The sequence below is a fragment of the Haliotis rufescens genome, unplaced genomic scaffold (genome assembly GCF_023055435.1).
Source record: "Haliotis rufescens isolate VD_foot unplaced genomic scaffold, xgHalRufe1.0.p SCAF_7, whole genome shotgun sequence".
Taxonomy (NCBI): Eukaryota; Metazoa; Mollusca; class Gastropoda; order Lepetellida; family Haliotidae; genus Haliotis; species Haliotis rufescens.
Window position 1 is genome coordinate 12,628,109 of NW_025964361.1, and position 20,025 is coordinate 12,648,133.

The window sequence follows — 20,025 nt, forward strand, 5'->3', positions numbered from 1 at the left end:
CAGAAGTCCAGTTTCCAGTTCTATTCTGTTCTTCGGTGAGGTGAGGTAAAAGTGGGTTTAACGTCGCGTCCAAGATTATTGCGTTTATATAGCAGTTTTAACATGAATACCCCACTCAGACACAGTATACTGACTCCGAACCGACCAGTCCTTGTTTTAGCCCCTTAATGCCGAGCGCCAGACAGGGTAACAAGTACCATCTTTTATCGTTTTTTGGTATGACGCGGCCGGGGATCGAACCCCGGACCTTCCGCTCTCCGGGCGGACGCTCTACCCGAGGCGGCCCCAGTTCCTGGGGACGGACCATTTGATATTATGGGCAGGAAGGGGTGAAGGGTTGGAGAGCCTGGAGGATGGAAATGGATATGTTTATTTAGACTCGGGGCCGGGTGGTGAGAGGGTGGTACGCGTGTGTCCAACTCAGTCAGAGCTAGCACCACCACCCGGCTACTCCATCACGCCTTATTTATAACACTGGAAAAAACTTACAAACACTGGTATGATGTATGCCAAGAATTACAAACAGTCAGTGATGCGCAGTGATGACGAGGCAGTTCTATAGTGAATTCTTTATTTTAAAATCACCAACGACGGTGATGCAAGAGTATAAAATTATAACAATTACAAAACAATTGATACTATGATAACAATGGCGGTTAATTTTGACATTCAGTGTGATGGCAGGTTGCAATAAATTTCAACATTTTCTTTAGAATGGAATCATTTCTAGTATAAACAGGAATTTCTAGTACTTCGGGTCAGGCAATTGATAATTAGAAGCAATATGTTCCTGACGAAACATGGAATTCGTTAGCATTACACACACTGCCTCCATTCGTATCCAACTCGTGTTATTCCGGGACAAGCCGAATTGCGGGTTACGGAAAGGGGCGAGTGGTGACGAATGCACTGCCTCAAGCCAATCTGCATATCACGTGACTGGACCTTTTTTCTTGTTTGCATAAACAAACGTAATTTGTCTGAAATCAGAACAGACCTGTCCATCCATTTCAGCGAGCTTTACACAATGTTTGGCGCGATTATAAATATATACTAATATACAACCGCGACATTGAGATGTTATCATTACACATTACAGTGAGCGTGTGGCCAGCTGTCCATACAATTTTAGTGCACGGACTTGTATATAGGTCCGTGTTTAGTGTAAGACTATATTAAAACAAGCTATGAAAAAAAACGTTTAACTTTAGCAAACACCAATAACGACTTTCTTTTCCCCCCTGAATCTAGTCGATCTAAGCATATTATTTTAGATTCGTAACTGTGTTTTGGGAATTAAAAATGGTCGTCTATATATACACAAGTGTAGTAAGGATTTACGAATTGTCAAAGAGTAATTGCGTTATGAAACAGTTCATATAAATCGACGTCCAAAGGCTAACATATGTGCGAGCCCAATATTGGCCTATCTATATACAACTCCGGTGTTGTCACGCACTATTTCTCGATCGAAAACAATAATAATAACCCCAAATTGAACACAGAGCGCTTATCCATAACTACGATATCAATATCAACACCCAGTGTTTGTGATATTATCCTGATCTATAATGACTGTTGACTGTAGTTGTTAACTGGGGCAACAGATGTCAAGCACTGGCAGCGCGTAGTGTAAAAGGACGATGACCGATACTATTACACATACGACTACTGATTAGTATGGTCTCCATCGCGCAGAGCATCCGTTGTATTTTACATGTAAAATCATTGACACTATACATAGTCCGTGTAAAATACAGTCATGGCTTAATTGGGCCAACGAACTCTCTAAACAAACAATTGCTGAGGATATGTGTGGACCCTGAACAACTCTTTGCCAATGCACGATGAATAATCACATCTACAGGGTACAATCTCATTTAAATCAGGTCTGATTTTAATGAGATTGACATGGTTACAAATAGTACCGCATTTCTTCTTAAAGATGCTGGTTCTCTAGAAGACACCGGGTTAACTCAAACTAGAAGAATACAAGCCGCGGCCGATTTCTATAATACACTCTGGTTCTAGTAAAAATAGATAGATAGATTATCCCCAGTTAGAAGGCATCTCATGAACAATCCTCACAATGAACAAATAAACTGAGAGGCAAAAGAAACTATCCCTTTCAGTTCATGTTGCCATATGTTTGAATTTCACTTTAAAAAATCTTAAATTAGCGATATTATATCCAACATATGAACTGTACTGGCGCTTAGTTAGCACTCGATCTGTTTTTTTCCTGAACTGTAGGTCCGGCAGTACAAGCACAGTGATTATAATGGGTGGGTGGTACAGACAGACAGATAGACCGATATATTTATGAGGTGAGGTGAAATGGAGTTTAACGTCGCGTTCAAGATTATTTCACTTATATAGCGACGTGCATGCACGTGTGTGACTGTGTGTGTGGCTGCTTGTACTAGTCCGGACTGATGCCGATTTATAGTGCTAGCCCACCGAGATACCATGCCGCAGTTTAACATGAATACCCCACTCAGACACAGTATACTGACTCCGAGCCGACCAGTCCTTGTTTTAGTCCCTTAATGCCAAGCTCCAGACAGGGTAACAACAAAGACCATCTTATAACGTCTTTTGGTATGACGCGGCCGGGGATCGAACCTCGAGCCTTTCGCTCTCCGGGCGGACGCTCTACCACTAGACCACGGAGGCGGTCGATTTATTTATGAACGTCTCACTTGAAACAATAATTTACAACCAATCGCTTAGCGAATTTTGGAAGACACTCAAACAATATATTTTCATATGAAAAATAGGTTTTTAAATTATTTATATAAAATACCTTGTGTTATAGCTAAAATGCTGTGGCAGGCTTTGGAAGCGTCTAAGATCAGTAATGGACTGGACAAAACAGTATGGAACTGGTCGTCATTTTGTAAACCTAAAAAAATACGAATTTTACTGTTACAAACAGCAAACAAGTTATGACGTATAAAACTGTTCGCAGGACATTTGATTAAAACATGCTTCTCTTCTTCCACACAGATTTTACAATTAAAACACATTAAAGGGAACATTTTCGTAACGCCCTGTTTCAATACGTCATGGTGCTACACGACATCGGAACTTGGCAAGTGCTCTTTTGTGAGCCGTGAGTAAATGCTGAACAAGGTATGCCTCTGATAATACTGTTCATACTGTTCAACTGTTTGTATAATTTCACAACTTATTATAAAACCAGTACAAGAACGGTTATACCTAGAGGTTTCTACGAGTTTCTGACGCCATTCTGTGTGAGCAATTCTTTCTGTTTCAGCTAGCTGACCACGGAAAAATCCTTATTCTCTCTTCTGTTGTACAACGGATACCTCTGTGTTGAAGGGCGTTAACTGCATGCTGAATGGTCATACGTTCCCCAGATGCCAGCTCCATAATCGAGGATATACCCAACCACTGAATCATAAAGTTTCGTGAAAACGTTGAAAGGCAAACCAACCAGGCTTTTGTATTTCGCAATCAGCAGACCCAAAGCTCTGCTTGCAGACGTCACCGCGCATTTAGCCATGATATTGTAGTTCAGGTACTCAGGGCCATTCCCAGGTGGGAGAGCTGGGTTACTATGTAGGTAGCAGAACTATCGTAAGTCCCCATGGTACCTAGTATGGTGACCTACCTTTGGTTATTGGTGATCTGTAGCCCATTTTGATTGTGTACTGTTAGGAATTGTTCAAATATTATGATTATATGATAGTTTCAAATCTACATCTGTGATAGTCTAGTGTTATTTACTGTCCTTTGTCGACAGATTTTTATGTCTATACTTATGTATTATTAATGTACAACTTGATTTAGTCACGATATGGCTGAAATATTGCCGATGTGACTTTAAATCTCAACTCACTCCCTCACCCAGGTAAGAGTATTGGTCCTTCACTTCCAAACTCATATCACCACACCCAAAATTAACTTCCGATCTTGGCAAGGAGGGCCCTCTAAAGTGGACCACATTTGACTTCACTTGGCTAATGGACATCTCATACTCGAAACACCAACTGTTCGGTGCTGACAGCATACTTTGAAGATCCTCTCCATTTTCAGCCAGAAGTACAATATCATCCGCGTATGCTAATACACTGACAGCTTCACCGTTCACAGACCCGTGAAGATCAGGGGTAGAATAGGTCTTCAGCAACCCATGCTTGCCGTAAAAGGCGACTATGCTTGTTGTAAGAGGCGACTAACGGGATCGGGTGGTCAGGCTCGCTGACTTGGTTGATACATGTCAACTGCGTGGATCGATGCCCATGATATCAATCACTGGTTTGTCTGGTCCAGATTCGATTATTTACAGACCGCCGTCATATAGCTGGAATATTGCTAAGTGTGGCGTTAAACAAGCAACCAAAAAAACAAACCAACCATTAGGAAGATAAAGTTTTCTTCAGTTGGATATTTACAGAAATATTGAGGTAACATTAAATTTTTTATGTCTGGAAAACAGTAGGCGATTGTTCCCCAAAGTTTGTTTGTTGTTTTAAGCCGCAGCCAGCAATATCCCGAAGCCTGTAAATAACCGCACCCGGGGCCAGGCAGACCCGTGGTTGATAGCATGAGCAACGTTCCACGTCGGTATACGGTCGACCACGTTGCGCAGCTGATATTTCCGGGAGGCTCCTTGAGTCCGTTGTTTATCGTAGGGCTCTGACAGGAAATCGAGTACTCGATAAAGGATCTGGTTTAGTCAGACTCGAGTGTTTGTGTTCCAACGACTCAGGGGACAAATCTAATATTATGAGGCCCTGGTGGGTTTCAATGACTTGGGGAATATCACGTTATCGTAAAAGTAAAAAGAATATATCCCACCGCCAACCCACCCCAAAAAATGTTACCTACCATGACAGCATGTTGACATAGCAATCTTGCGCTGCGGATAACCAGAGAATAAGAATATTATACATCGTTTCGGGCTGGTATTACATATTAATTTGCTTCCATGAAATATGCTAAAAACGGCTCTCTATGGTATTATTATACTAAATAAGCTGTTACATTTTGTAACTCTACTTTTTGTTTAATTAAAAAAGAAAATCTCATTTCAAGCACGATACATGTCATACCTACGGTAGTTGTGTGGCAAATAGTCTTATCACACCGGAAGGGAATCCCTCTGTCAGGTGATTCGTCACATGACCTAAATGACGTCAAGTAACCATCATGTCGGAAAGATGTTGTCAAGAAATTATGTGAATTCACATTGCTGCGTTAACACATAGGACGTAAGTAGTTATCTGAGTTAATTGTGACGTGGACAAGTTTGTGAAAAGTGCATGCGCTTGCTCACATTTGTAAACTGTTCGATAGTTGACAGAGCTGTTGAACATCTTGTGTGACTTCTGACATTGTCAAATGTAAATGTCTCGTGACGAGTGGGGATGGTAGTGTCAACTTGTGACATGGTTGACATGAAACAATTGCAGAAAAATTCATCGAGTAGTCGTACTGGTTTTATTTAATTTTAGGAATCAATATAATCAACAGATTAGGCCTTACAAAATACACATTTATTTGTCAAACTTTTAGACTTTCGTCCCAAAATAGCCTAGGCAAAATGATAAATACATCTAGCCTACGAAATTGCGAACAGAATAAAAAAACATGTCATGTGTTATTATCACTTTATGGCTGCAATGTTTATTTTTAAGTCATTTTTTTTTTATAAATGTTTCCATCATATGATCGTTTTTCATGGTTAGAACGTGTAAACATGGCCATGTTGCTAAAAGAGGATGTTAAATACAAAATGAAATTTCAGTGTGCCTCCATTATCATGACCGTTACTAGTCCACAGGTTAGTATGATAGAAACTGGTAGCATTTATTCGAAGGTGCCACATCTTCTGTTAGTCAAAATATATTGGGGCCGTGGGTGTGAATCTCATATTTAGTTACCCTATCTACAATGATTCTTTATTTGTCGGCATCATAGCCATGCTTGCAGTTTCACAAAAGTGACAAACGTGTGTTCCTTTGGGATTTCATCTGGCACCCACCCATACACAGAGACAGATATATATATATATATATATATATATATATATATATAGCATGTTGAGCTGATGCTAGTGGGTAGTGCTGATACTGATTATCAAAATATATACTCGGACCCTGTGGTACCGCGTCATTCATCGTATCGCGGCATTTGTGATTTCCTGTAGTTCACGCGGGACACGTCTCTTAGCAGCTGTCTGTTAATGCAAATGAGTAACCAGGAAGTGTTCACTTCGTAAACAATTTCAATTTCCACGGAATGTTCCGTCTGCTGTAAGTAAGGAGTTATTAATACGTTGATACATACTTCTGTGATCTTTTTTAATATTGCCTTACCCCCATCTATCAATGGACAACGATATAACCCGCAGTTCCCCAAGTAAAGTTTCTCTATTGAATTGAACTAGATCATCTTCATATTCATGGAGACTAATAAGGTAACGGAAGTTACATAGTCCGCACATTTTTTCCCGCTCTGTGCCAAGAATCTATTGGGAGATCATAAGGGCCATAATGCCAAACTTAGAAATACGTTCTTCGCTAGTAGCCAAAAGATAAATACATACTTTGGGCATACTAGGAGTGCTTTTTATATATTTATTGTTGACGTTAAACATTGTTCCATTTTGTGACATATTATTGTCATCCAATTTTTTTATAAAGAATCTTAGATTATCATTTCTGATATTTTGTTGTTGATTTTTAAAATATTTTTCTCTTACTTTTCACTAAACATGTATTGAAAACCGATTACTGATAACACATTTAGAATTTTACTTATCCTGTCTTTGCACTTGTCTGGACAAATCACTGATGTCTGGCATGATCATACCAAGTGGTTGGTAAAATTATGTCCTCTTTTTATCCAATTCGGACCTCCATACACAACTTTTCTCTGTGCTGCAATACGATGGAGTTCTTTCCCTTGGCAATCAAAGCGCGAGACCTGGCTTTTACTCAGAGCTTCTAATGTAAATAATGAACTTTTATCAGTAAAATATGCATTATTAGATAAAAAAAATTGACATCTGATATAGAGAACACGAATAATCATAAAGGTTAGTGAGTGCATTTTGTTCCGTTTAGCGTACATGACAAGTACCGCGATACCCCGAGGTTGCAGGCTACATATATCATGTATATTTTATTATGATTATACACTACTGTATGATGTATCGATGCTTAAAAAAATTGATATTGGTACAAATAACTTATTTCCTTTTTTAATATGTCCTGAAATTATTTGCTGAATTTTCATCCTGTCCATAAAGTATTTTCTGTTTTAGCAGCAATGATGCTTAGAGCATGTCGAGTGGGGGCTGGGCAAGAACACATAGTGGCTAGGCATGCCAGGAAATAGCTTTCACAGCAAGATATTATAACTCACAGCAGGCATGGTGTTTACAGTGGTTGCTTTACCTATCGACAACAAATTGTTTTGAATTAGTTAAATAAATGAGATGCATCTTTAATTATTTTCTAGAAGTTTCCCGCAATGTTATTGAAAATAAAATTCACAGACACACACTTCGACAACTGGTCCTCATCTTATGTGTCAAACAGCAAAATAAAGACGTTTCAAGCAAATCTTTAAATATATTATACAAAGTGATAATTATATCAACAAAAATATATCGAAAAGTTGCCAAATTGAAATCAGTTATTATTTCCATCTTTTTGTGCGATCGCATGTAATGTAAGTCAAATGACATCTCGACTTTCGTAGCCTCGATTCATAGGATCGGACACGATGTTTAATGCCAAAATATGTGCATAAAAAATCTTTGTCACAGCTCATAACCTACCATGATACATCCTTGAAGTTCCATATTTGTAATATGGATCGCGATTTCCTGCTTAAAACATTCAAAATAACGTGATTTAACCAAAACCTTTCGTCAAGATCTGAATATTATCATACACGAGGACGGTACCGTTGCTGTAACTTGATTGGCTGCCTTAGGTCACATGCTTAAATTTGACCAATCACGAATCTTGTTGTAGATTTTGGTAAGAAAGCGTCATTAGAAACCAACTTTTATCCAATACAATCGAATGTTACAGCTACGAAAAAATTCAGTGGATGTTACTTCCGTGTTATCATTATTTCGATGTACATGTTATTCATACGCAGCTTTGAAAACAGAGGTATTTCCTCATTTTAGTGAGTGGACAGTCACAATTATTGGGAAATGGGTGGTGACAGATGTTATTTGTAATTCTTTTTAAAATAAGTTTCCGATTACGTAAATGATAAAGATAAAAAAGAAATGGGTAAGTGTATTTTATGAAATCTTATAGGCCTATCTGCCGACAATCGTTAAATTTTCGCTTCCTTTGTCCTTAAACTGGACATTGTGAATGTGTTAGCTTACCTTTATTAATTTACAACAAACGTAATTAAGTTGTAAATGAATTATATAAAAAATATAATAAACATAACTTTCATAAAGAAAGACAAGTTCTATGGATGAACAACTTCTTTATTACAATTAGTCCTAACACCTTTATCAAGCAAGTGATGGATGGTGCTTACTTACTTACTTACTTTGGAGATTTAACGTGCGCTTTCCGACTGATGCGTATTTTGCACACGGGCCCGGCCAGGCCATTTAATGTGTTTCCGAAAGGGGCGAAAGTGGTCTGTGCAACCCAAGAGGGGGGTTTTAGGGGTTGCTTATATAGAATTTGGGAATTTTGAGATTTGGAATAGGTGCCGATGGGATTGGGGAGGAGAACTAAGGGAGCTGGGTATGGTGGATGTTTGTTTGGTTATTGTGTTTTTAGATGCGTTTTATTAGTTCTGTTTTTATCAAGAATACGCCTAAGGCCTTGAAGTTTTCTAATTTATTTTGTGGGTTTAGTATTGCTTCTAGAGTAAGAGCCTTGTGGTGCTTACTTACTTACTTTGGAGATTTAACGTGCGCTTTCCGACTGATGCGTATTTCGCACACGGTGTGTGGTGCTAAACAACATAGGTATATATACTTATTAACATCAATGTTTATACAGTAAATTGATTGATGGACACAGAGAGCTGATTAAGATGATTGGAAGCCAGTCAATGACTAATGGTGCAGGGTAAACAACGGAAGCTGATTGGGATGATTGGAAGCCAGTAAATTAGAAGCCAGTGAATAGTCTAATGGACACAGAGTCAGCAAGCAGACTGATAGAGATGATTGGAAGCCAGTGGATTAATTGGATGGACATGGGGATTTAGCAATTAGGTGATGGTAAGCAGGCGGGACGTAGTAGCCTTGATCTCTGTTCATTGCTGGCTGGATCCTTTTGATGTAGATGGCTTCTAGGAGTTTTCTGATTTTGTAGTCTGACTGATTGTTGACCAGGATCTTGATGTTGTTCAACTGGATGTTGTGGTAGGGGTGGGTTTGGCTGTGGTTGGAGATGGCTGATTTTGAGTCATTTTTATGTACTGAGGTCTTGTGTTCTTTTATTCTAATGGGTAGGGGCCTGGATGTTTCACCTACATAGGAGTCGCCACAGTCACATTGTATGTGATATACGACACCAGCTGGGTCTTCTTTGTTTCATGTAGAGGGCCTGCCATTGGCACTGAGGATGTTCTGGATTGTCCTGCCTCTCTGGAATACTGTATCAATGTTGGCGTGGTGTTTGAGCAGTCTGCGGATCTGGTGGCTGGCTGTTCCTATGTAGGGAAGACTGATGACAAACGGGGCTGTCTGTTGTCGTGGAGGCTGCTCTCTTGGGCTGAGGATGCTGTTGATTGTTTGTTCAACTAGGCTGGTAGGATAATTGTTGAAGTTAGTGAAGACATGGTGGAGGTGGTTGAGTTCAGTTTGTAGCTGTTGTGGCGTGGAACAGATGTTGACGGCACGGTTGTTTACCCTGCCCCATTAGTCATTCACTGGCTTCCAATCATCTTAATCACTGATAAATCAGCTCTCTGTGTCCATCAATCAATTTACTGTATAAACATTGATGTTAATAAGCATATATATACCTATGTTGTTCAGCACTATCCATCACTTGCTTGATAAAGGTGTTAGGATCTACTCTGAAACGTCGCACTAATTGTAATAAAGAAGTTGTTCATCCATAAAACTTGTCTTTCTTCATCACACCAACTTCTAAATGCCACTGAAAGAAGAGATAACTTTCATATTTATAAACAATAGGATTAAATAGACCTTTAAAATGGTGTACAGACAAAATGTAGTAGCAAAGATGTTTTATAAGCAGATAATTTCCTTGATAAATGTTGGCTTCATCTACACAAGTTGAAATAGTTAATCGGCACCCATGCTGCCAAAATAGTGTCTTTCATGCATTTCACCCATGACATGAATATTGTCATATTGCCATTTGTTCACGAGCTGTGTGGTAGGGATTTAATAAAATGTTCTTGAAAAATTGAGTTGTTTTACTTTTGTTACTCCAGAATATTTTTTTTTTTTATACCTATCTACCTTTTTAGAACAAAAGTCAAGTAAAAAAATTGTAAGAGGCTTTTGAAAAACCAAAAAATAAAAAAAGTGTGGCCTTATCCACTTGCTTTGACATAACAATGACAGACTTGGGTTTAGGACTGATGGGGATCAATTTTTTCCGCATCCATTTGGAGAAATTATCAAAATTCATCTTGTCATGATAATCACCTGTTTTGAGTTTTTCATATAAAATAAGTAGTGTATTTGGTACAAATCCATTCTCGGATCCTGCATAGATTATGATCAGCCAAGGTTAGGGCGTCGGACCTATAGTCATATCACCCTGTGTGTGCTTTGCAATAATATCTTCCATTCCTTTCACACCTTGTGATTTGACTGTCTTTTGTGCCAACTCCCATATGTTTATAGCTTATCTGTAAGCTTTCCCTTGGACCCTCATAATAATCAAATAAGTTTTGGTCATGTCATAGATACTGTCTAGAGTTTGCAGCAATTTTCGCACTACATTTTGTCCAAATTGGCAAATAACACACTGGTAAAAATCTTCAAGTTGGGATTTAATCATTGGACTTACTAACACTGACTTACTTGGGCAAATGAAACTACTCTTGTCTTTGTCATCAGCAATACCTTCTGCTCAGACCAGTGGCAATGCAAGCTTGCTTGAGATTAATTTGTACCTTCTTTCGCCATGTAATTTATGTGTATAGGTCAATTCTCGGCCCAGATTTGGCCATGCTTACCATGCTTTGACATATTTATTTGTTTGTAAATGTAATTAACTTCTATCAAACTACTTTTTTTTAGAGAATTTGGGTATTGAATTGTAACACTTGCCTCAAACACATTTTGTGGGTTGGTTCAACTTATCCTGGATTACCAGAAGGCTGAAATTTTGTCACTTGTAGCGCCACCAGTAAGTGGCTATTACGAGTTATGTCCCTCTTATTGACCGATCAGATTCCACCTCTGATATCACTTGCATTTGTTTCAAACTAAAGATGAGCCAAGACGATCTCATCGATGATCAAGATCTATATAATACAACAGGTCTTACCTGCTCATCACTTGATCACCCTGATTAAAAACATAAAAAGATTTGGAAGATATCTGTCGATGCTAAGTTGATGGCACCCATGCTTTGCAAATCGTGCAGTCAACCAAAATCAGAATGGCAGTTGCCATGATGTTTACTAACCGGATGTCAATTTTGTTATGAGATTTTGATTGGACTATACATGAACTTGTTAGTCCAGCCAAAATTTAACTCTGAAAATCCAGCCTAGTTAGGCCTCCAGTTTTCCCATTGCCTAATCACACCCCCATCATGACCTGGGTGTGTCAATTGTCTCATCACTCCCCAATCACAGCCTGGTTATATCAATGTCATCACACCTCCAAGTTGTTAGGATCAATACCATTACCAGTCTGTGTGAAGAAACATTTAAATCTACAACTCAAACTTGTCTCTTGGCACCATTTTCAATGCTAAGAGTATAGTGTTATGTCAACTATGATTAGCAGAGCCGACTAGGCTGAACTTAATGTTACTGGACTTGGGTATCCGACTGATAGCTAAAGTCACAGACTGCCTTCCCAATGGTAGTCACTTCTTCGTCTTACAAGCTGTTGAGTGCTGAGAACCTATTCCAACCAACTGGGGCTGTATCAGTTGATTTTGTCTAATTTTATAATGAATCATACAGCTAGAATAGTGCTTTCTGTGCCATAAAACACCAGTCACTCACTCAGTTCAGTAGTCACTGATTCTGCTATATCTGAACTTCCTTTGTGTCATTGTCTATGTCAGTTAAGAAATTTCCAGTGGCATTATGGTGGCATGTAAATATTCATCTTTGCTACAGTCCAAACTGCGGCTTGCACAATCAGGTCACAATCCTCTTCTACAAACTGTAAGGGAGCACTAATGATCGAGAAATCCATGATCATCGGCTATTTATACAGATCATAGAGATCATTAATTGTCAACTAAATATCGATCAATTATCATTAAATATCGGAGAAGTATTTGTGAGTAGATACGCAAAAAAAGAATTCCAAAAGAAATCAACATATTTCACTCCACTGGTGAGTGGTGGCACAGTTTTGCAGGGATTACTTTGTGGACATTTGAGACATCACAAAAACAGATACTTTTCATCTTTAGCAATTAACATTATTTGTCTGTTTATCACAATAGTTTATGTAAGGTAATATTGATGACACAATTTTCATATCGATACTTGTTAATTTTCCTTCCCATTTATTATTCTGATTATTGATCTTTTTGCCAGCCATAACATACGTTGATTCCATATAGTCAATACTAGCTGAAATTAAGGACACAAAAGAACACACTTGAGTTGTGACAGACCAGTTCAAATCATATCAGGGTTAGATTTGGTCTACAGCAACCCATGCTTGTCATAAAAGGGGAGGGCGGTCGGGTAGCCTAGTGGTTAAAGCGTTGGCTCGTCACGCCGAAGACCCGGGTTCGATTCCCGACATGGGTACAATGTGTGAAGCCCATTTCTGGTGTCCCCCGCCGTGATATTGCTGGAATATTGCTAAAAGCGGCGTAAAACCATACTCACTCACTCACTCATAAAAGGGGACAAATGGATTCGGGTGGTCTGACTCGCAGACATGGTTGATGCATGTCATTGTATCTCAATCGTGTAGATCGATGCTCATAATGTCACTCACTAGATTGTCAAGTCCTGACATGATTATTTAATGACCACCGTCATATAGCTGAAATATTGCTGATAGAGGCATTAATCAAGAAACATACATTTATTTTAACTGTTTGTCACCTCCTCTGTTTATTATTTATGCTACATTTTACTATGTTATGACAAACAGTTAAAATAAATGTATATATCAGCGTTAGAAATTGGCGCTAGTCCTGTAGTCCTTACCAAACTGCCCAATAGTAAAGGTATCCTAAGGACTAGTAGAAATTGGCCCATTTTAAGGGTATTGCTATATGTTATCATTATAAGGACTAGTGGACAAAAACTGTTTCTGACCCTGTGTATATAGATCATGTATTTATATATATATGCCACTAAATTGTTTTTATATAATCTAAAACAAAACTTATTTTGGGGACTGTGCAAGTCTAGACTGCATTGTTATTGGGACCAGCTTGCTGTACGAACTATTAACATGACCAACTATATATTATGTATAATATCCATTGCTACTGACAATCTGCTTCTGCTCACTATGGTGTGGGAGGGACACTGCTATGTGTTGACCTAGTTGGAGTGCAGGTGTTCATGGACATTTGTATGAACTGGACCAGTTGTTGATGTGTCATATGTCACCTGTGACCAGGGATATGAGTGAAACTTGTGTTAGTTACCAATTAAAAGAGGTCAAATATGTCAGTCCGAAAATCCTTTGAACTAAATCAAGATTCTGTTTTGTATGTCGATTCAATTCTTACTAAGATGGCATCAGTGGTTTATCACACACTCAACATTAAACGGCTAGTAAATTGTGCAGTCAAAGACTACATCATATGGCTTCAGGTCAATGAACATGCAGGAGATAACAAGCTTGGTCAAGGACGATGAGAAATTTGCAATTAAATATCACTCAACATGATTCAACTATTTCAGTTGTATTTCTTGTTATGTGACATTGTTTTACATGCAAAGATTAAGAGTACTGTGTGCCTTTGTCTCATAAACTACAGTGGAAATAGCTGTCAGCTGTACACACATGGGTGAGTGGGGTGGGGGTTTACCTTCATGAATAAAATACATTACAAACTAGACTGACATTAAATATCTGAAATGAACATATTTCACAGAAAAAACCCTGTTAATTTATCTTTAAAAATTTAATATAAAAAGGAGCCCAGAGACTCACTTTATTTGTAGATACTGCAGTAATCTAGACTTGCATGGGCAGTTTGGATATATTTGTTTCAGGGTCTTTATGACAGACTTGTCACAAACACAAGTCCAGATATGAACACCAGATAGTGTGAAAATAGGATTACCTTGCATAATTCAGTACAGATTTGTTTGTACGGTGTTTTAGATGGCATGAAGATGTGTGTTTGTGGGGAAAATAAGGAAATGGATGATAGCCTGTGTTTTAACAAATCTGCGGTATCATCTAGGGTGTTATTGCGAGGGACTGTATTTTTGTTTGTAAGGTGGCACAGCAATATTTGTTGATAATATAAAATGTTTTTGTTTGACTTGTAAAACTTTTAAGCAGAGTGCCATAGGCCCTTAAAGATAATTTAATTCCCACTTACTTCAGATAGATTTGTTATCATGTTTGTTTTGTGTTATCGTATTTGTGTACTTTTTATAACTGTAATTTCATCATGTTGATGACTGATCTTGATGATGTTGGTGATAGATAAACAAGCATATAACTGATGTGATTTAGGGTCAGTGGGTCCATAAAATAATAAATCCCAGTAATGTAGAAGATCCATGCAACTGAGTGAGAGTTGATGAACAAATATTGCTTTTTATTATAATTTCAGAGTCCATGATGTTGCATAAGTACAATTCTTAAATATTTTTAAACAGTACTGAATGTTTGATCTGTAATTAAATCTAATGTAGATGCAATCAGGCCAATATAACATTACAATGGCCATGCCATTTGTATAAGAGTGCGGATACAAATTTTTGAAAACAAGGTATGGGTGCACGTAAGCATAAGCAACATGCTTAAGTACTTATAACACAATTTGTGTTTAACATGTTTAAGAGCCCAAACTTTGTCATTTTATTGTAGTGTTTGTTGAAAACATGTCACCAAATGATTTAAGTTATGTTTTCTTATATACTGAACCAAAAAGCGTTAAGAAGCATGAATATTATGGGGGATTTTACATTAGTGAAAACTGAGTTTCTTTAATGTTTACGGTATATGAAAATAGTTCATGATCCCGAACCTTTTAGTTCAGTATATGTGAAAGTTATCAGTATGCTTAAAAAAAGGGGGAGGGTGCACACCCTGTACTCTTCACTGTATGGGTATATGATAAATCACTGTAAAATGTTCGCTTGTATGATCCTGATAATGCTTTCAACAGGGAAGCAAATCTGTTGACTAGATTACTACTCTGAAAATAATCTGGAGTGGCAAAGATTTAGGTCCAGATTTACCCGATAGCAAATACATCCTATCTACCTGGCCTTTATATATATTTGTCACATGTGGCCTTGATCTGATGATAGCCTGGAATGTAACTGGTCAAGTGAGTGGCGCATGGTATATATTCACCAGGAGATAGAGGGTGATATGGTGAGATAGCATGTTCATCACTTTCTATCATGGTCTTCACATGATTCATGACTAATTGGGTTTTGCAGTAAGAAAATGTGGTCCTCTGTTGTGTTGGGTTGTGGATTTCAATGGTATCTGATGTATATTACTAAAAAAAAGTACAACTCCCCATATGTTCATTTAACTACAGTTAATCTGTAATCATGGTAATGCTGTTATGGCATTTAGAAACTTTAGTCATATAGTAAATAAATATATAATAAACTATAGTGTTCCTTAAACATGTTAAATTCATCATGTTTAATCATCTTAATGAATAGTAGCAATTAGGGCTGCAACGAATACACTATGAGGCGAACACGATTTGTATCATGAATATAGGGTAATGAATAGGAATAATAATTCATGAATACAATAACAAGTCAGCAGTTGATGTATCATATGTCATATTCAGCATGTTCAGTGAGGCAACAACAACATGAATTATTTGACATGGTTTGTTAATTTTTAATATATTATTAAATATATTATTAAATTATATACTGCATTTATCCGGGTACTAGTATCTGCTCAAATGCAACGATGACCAGTGACCACAATACTGTCAAATTAAATAGTATAAGAGTGTTGTCTTATGAAAAAATCTATGCATAAAATATGTTCTTATGGGTATTTTTTTTATGTAAATGCATATGCTTGCATATTCATAAATATTCGATTCTAGTGGCCACGAATAACGAATTCAATTCATGAATGGATACGGTTCAATTCACTGAATACGCGAGTGAATCGTAACAGCCATAGTAGAATGTTAAACAACACTAGAAGACCCAGTAAGCATATTGTTTGGCTGGTAATTTAACATGCGAATATTCCGGTCAAACGCAATTAACTATTAGTATGTTATATTGTAATATAGCATGTGGTGAACAGTCTGTGTCAAAACTTCTCAATCTACTGGCCCTCTTGGCATCAGTTTCAGTATATTTAAGTATTGTATGGCTATCGTTAACCATTTGCAATAATTTCATTGGCTAAAGCTTTCCAAATTAACAGTATACATGTATTGTTATGCATCAGTATTGGCCTCATGATAAAATCCTCATAATCATGATAATCATATCCATGCACACTTTGGCATGCACTGAACAACAATGCTCAAACAAGGGTGATTTCTTATGCTCCAAATCAAAATATGATGTGAATTAAAAGTTGAACCCAAATTTCACTTGCAATTAGTCAGTCGGGTGTTAGACATGTTAAAAAATGCTGGAAATTTGTTAAGGTGTCAAACAAATTCTGAGGAAATTTATTGGTTTGGTTTAATACCAAGATGACCAGGTCGACATCAAACTCAAATGTTAAATGAAATCACGTTGTTTTGTCTCAGGATACATTTACAATGTTAGCACAGAATAGGTCCCCACTACATGCAGTACCCCATGCTTGTTGTGAGGTCTGACAGTGTGTGACATAGCTGTTTGTGTGTAAATCATACCCTGATGGCTAGGAACCCCATTCACAAGCAGTCATACTGTCGTAAGTCAGTGTTTCATATAATTTTAAAACCCAACAAGACAGTCAGGCAGGTGGCCCATAAATGTTGCCTGCCCATCATTAAAGTTATCTGCCTGCATTCAGACATGGTAATATCGAAAAATAAGAGACAAATCGTGCCTTGAATCAGTTGAAATAATGCAAACAATTACTTGAAGTTATGATAAAACTGAATATGTAAGTAGTCTTAAAATTATGTGCCAGACAGGTGGAGGAATATTTCAGACAGCCAGACAGAAAAGTTACCAGCCATAGGCAGACGGGCTGGTGCTCAGGGCAGGCAGTCAGTTATTTTGGACACTGGTTTAAGTAGGGAGTGACAGTCATAGCATTACAGTATCGTTGTGAAACTGTACCCTGAGACATTGATCATGCAATCATGTTTGCCTGGCCCAGAATCAGTTATTTTCTGGGAGCCACGATGTAGCCGGAATATTGCTGACCATGGCGTTAACTGTCCCTCACATTAGGTTATGAACACAAACAGGTTTCAACACAACTCTGAGTTTTACCCTTATGTCCACAGAACCTCATTGTGATTCAAGATGGCAGCCGGGAAATCCAAACTGCTCAAGGTGGTTCTCCTGGGAGATGGTGGAGTGGGGAAAAGCTCGTTGATGAATCGTTTTGTCAGCAATAAATTTGATTCTCAGTCCTTCCACACCATAGGCGTAGAGTTTCTAAACAAAGATGTCGAGGTCAATGGAGAAAATTACACCATGCAGATTTGGGACACGGCAGGGCAGGAGCGGTTCAAGAGCTTGAGGACCCCATTTTACAGAGGCGCTGATTGCTGTCTACTCACATATGCTGTGGATGACCTGCAGAGCTTTAAGAACCTGTCGATGTGGAAGAAGGAGTTTTTGTATTACGCTGATATTCAGGATGGGAACTGCTTTCCCTTTGTCGTCCTTGGGAATAAAGTGGATGTAGAGAAGCGCATAGTTTCAGACGAGGAAGCAATCGCTTGGTGCGGACACAATGGCAGTATTCCTTATTATGAAACCAGTGCAAAAGACGCTACAAATGTTGACAAGGCATTCAAGGCTGCCGTGAAACGACTGCGCGAACTGGAAGACAAAGTGGAAGTTAAGACATCCCATGGAAACACAGTGGATTTACGAAAGAAAGCGAAATCTAATTCAGGCTGCTGTAGCTGACATTCCTCGTTCGGTACAGATACTTATACATGTATATGTTTAGAAGTTTTACAAGAATGATGTTTGTTATCTGTGAAGATGTTGCTGTTGATCCTGTTTCCAAAATCATAATATGTCTACATATTTTGGAGCAGCTGTTTTAGTGTCTGTACATGGACAGTCGAAACTGTGCTATCATCATTTACATGAGTGATTATCAGATGATGTCCAGTGGCGACTGAAGAAATGGTTTACGACTTCTAATTCATCACTACTAACGAGCCAGGATATCCCTCCAGTGAAATCATTTATTTCCTGCACAATGCTTGTTGGTATATAGATATATTGATATATATACAGAAGACATATATTTTACAAGATGGTACATGTGATCCTACTTGGAGGGTCTTGAGTTATTGTCATGATGTCCCTTGTTTTGATACAGCTTTAATATTGCTAAAAGCTCAGGGATTTACACGGCTACCAGTTCATTAGTCCAAGTCTATTGAAAATCTGGAGAGACTAGTTGTTTTCTGCCAAAATTGAGTTTTTGTACATAAACAAACCACTTCTCTGAAACAAGCTGTTGACTCGTTGGAGAGGAAGAATGGTGTTACCCCTGATGCTTCGTAAAACCATACTCACTTGCTCACTTGAAATCCTGTTCTCTGTCATGAAATTTCAATTAATATATGATTCATAAGAAATTGCAGCCTGACAGGTTTTCACAGGTTTTGAGCCGATTAGTATGATTTTACGCTGCTTTTAGCAATAATTTGGCAATATCATGACAATCCCTTTTAGAGATCAAGATGTACATAATTCAGATAATGTTGTTATTTTATTTATTACAATGAACATATGTTTCCTTCAGTTAATCACACCCACCTAGCAAATGTCCCCTCGGATGCCAGTAATATGGACCATGATGAATAGAGGTGAATCAGATTCATTACAATATTGACCACTCATCACTGTAGGCCTAGCAGTAGACGTTCACTGTGTATATGACCAGATTGTTTCATAGTGCATTAATATGTTTGCTCAATCAGCGGCAGAGATTGAACATACTCAAAAATTAATTTAAAATTGTATATATTTGAAATGGAGAAAAGTCTGAATAAATAGTGTAACCAATTCCAAGTTTTTGCTTTATGTTTCACAAGAAGTCTAGTGGGTACATGTATATGGTGGGTTCATCACTTATAATTACATGTCTGGCAGTGAGATATAGGAGTCATTGCTCTGCGGAGTGACAATAAATGGATATTGTGACTTCAGACATGTCAGAGGTGAGGTGAAATTGGGTTTAACGTCGCGTCCAAGATTATTGCACTAACATGTGCATGCATGTGTGTGTGTGTGTGTGTGGCTGCTTATAACTAGTCCGAACTGATGCCGATTTATAGTGCTAGCCCACTGAGATACCATGCTGCAGTTTAACATGAATACCCCACTCAGACACAGTATACTGACTCTGAGCCGACCAGTCCTTGTTTTAGCCCCTTAATGCTGAGCGCTAGACGGGGTAACAACAAGTACCATCTTTTAACGTCTTTTGGTATGACGCGGCCTGTGACTTCAGAACCAGTGTCATGCCAGGATATGATTATCCTG

At 38.1% G+C, this 20,025-nt stretch overlaps 1 protein-coding gene across 1 annotated transcript; it reads left to right on the forward strand.

The window, feature by feature from the left end:
• Positions 1-5,130: 5,130 nt before the first annotated feature.
• LOC124141898 (ras-related protein Rab-9A-like) lies at positions 5,131-19,546 on the forward strand. The gene is made up of 2 exons (XM_046510091.2): positions 5,131-5,240; positions 17,796-19,546. The coding sequence occupies exon 2, from the start codon at positions 17,815-17,817 to the stop codon at positions 18,427-18,429; it is 615 nt and encodes a 204-aa protein (XP_046366047.1). The 5' UTR covers positions 5,131-5,240; positions 17,796-17,814; the 3' UTR covers positions 18,430-19,546.
• The last annotated feature ends 479 nt before the right edge of the window (positions 19,547-20,025 follow it).

Coding starts and splice junctions, on each gene's coding strand:
- LOC124141898 (XM_046510091.2), top strand. CDS start 17,815: ATGGCAGCCGGGAAATCCAAACTGCTCAAGGTGGTTCTCCTGGGAGAT.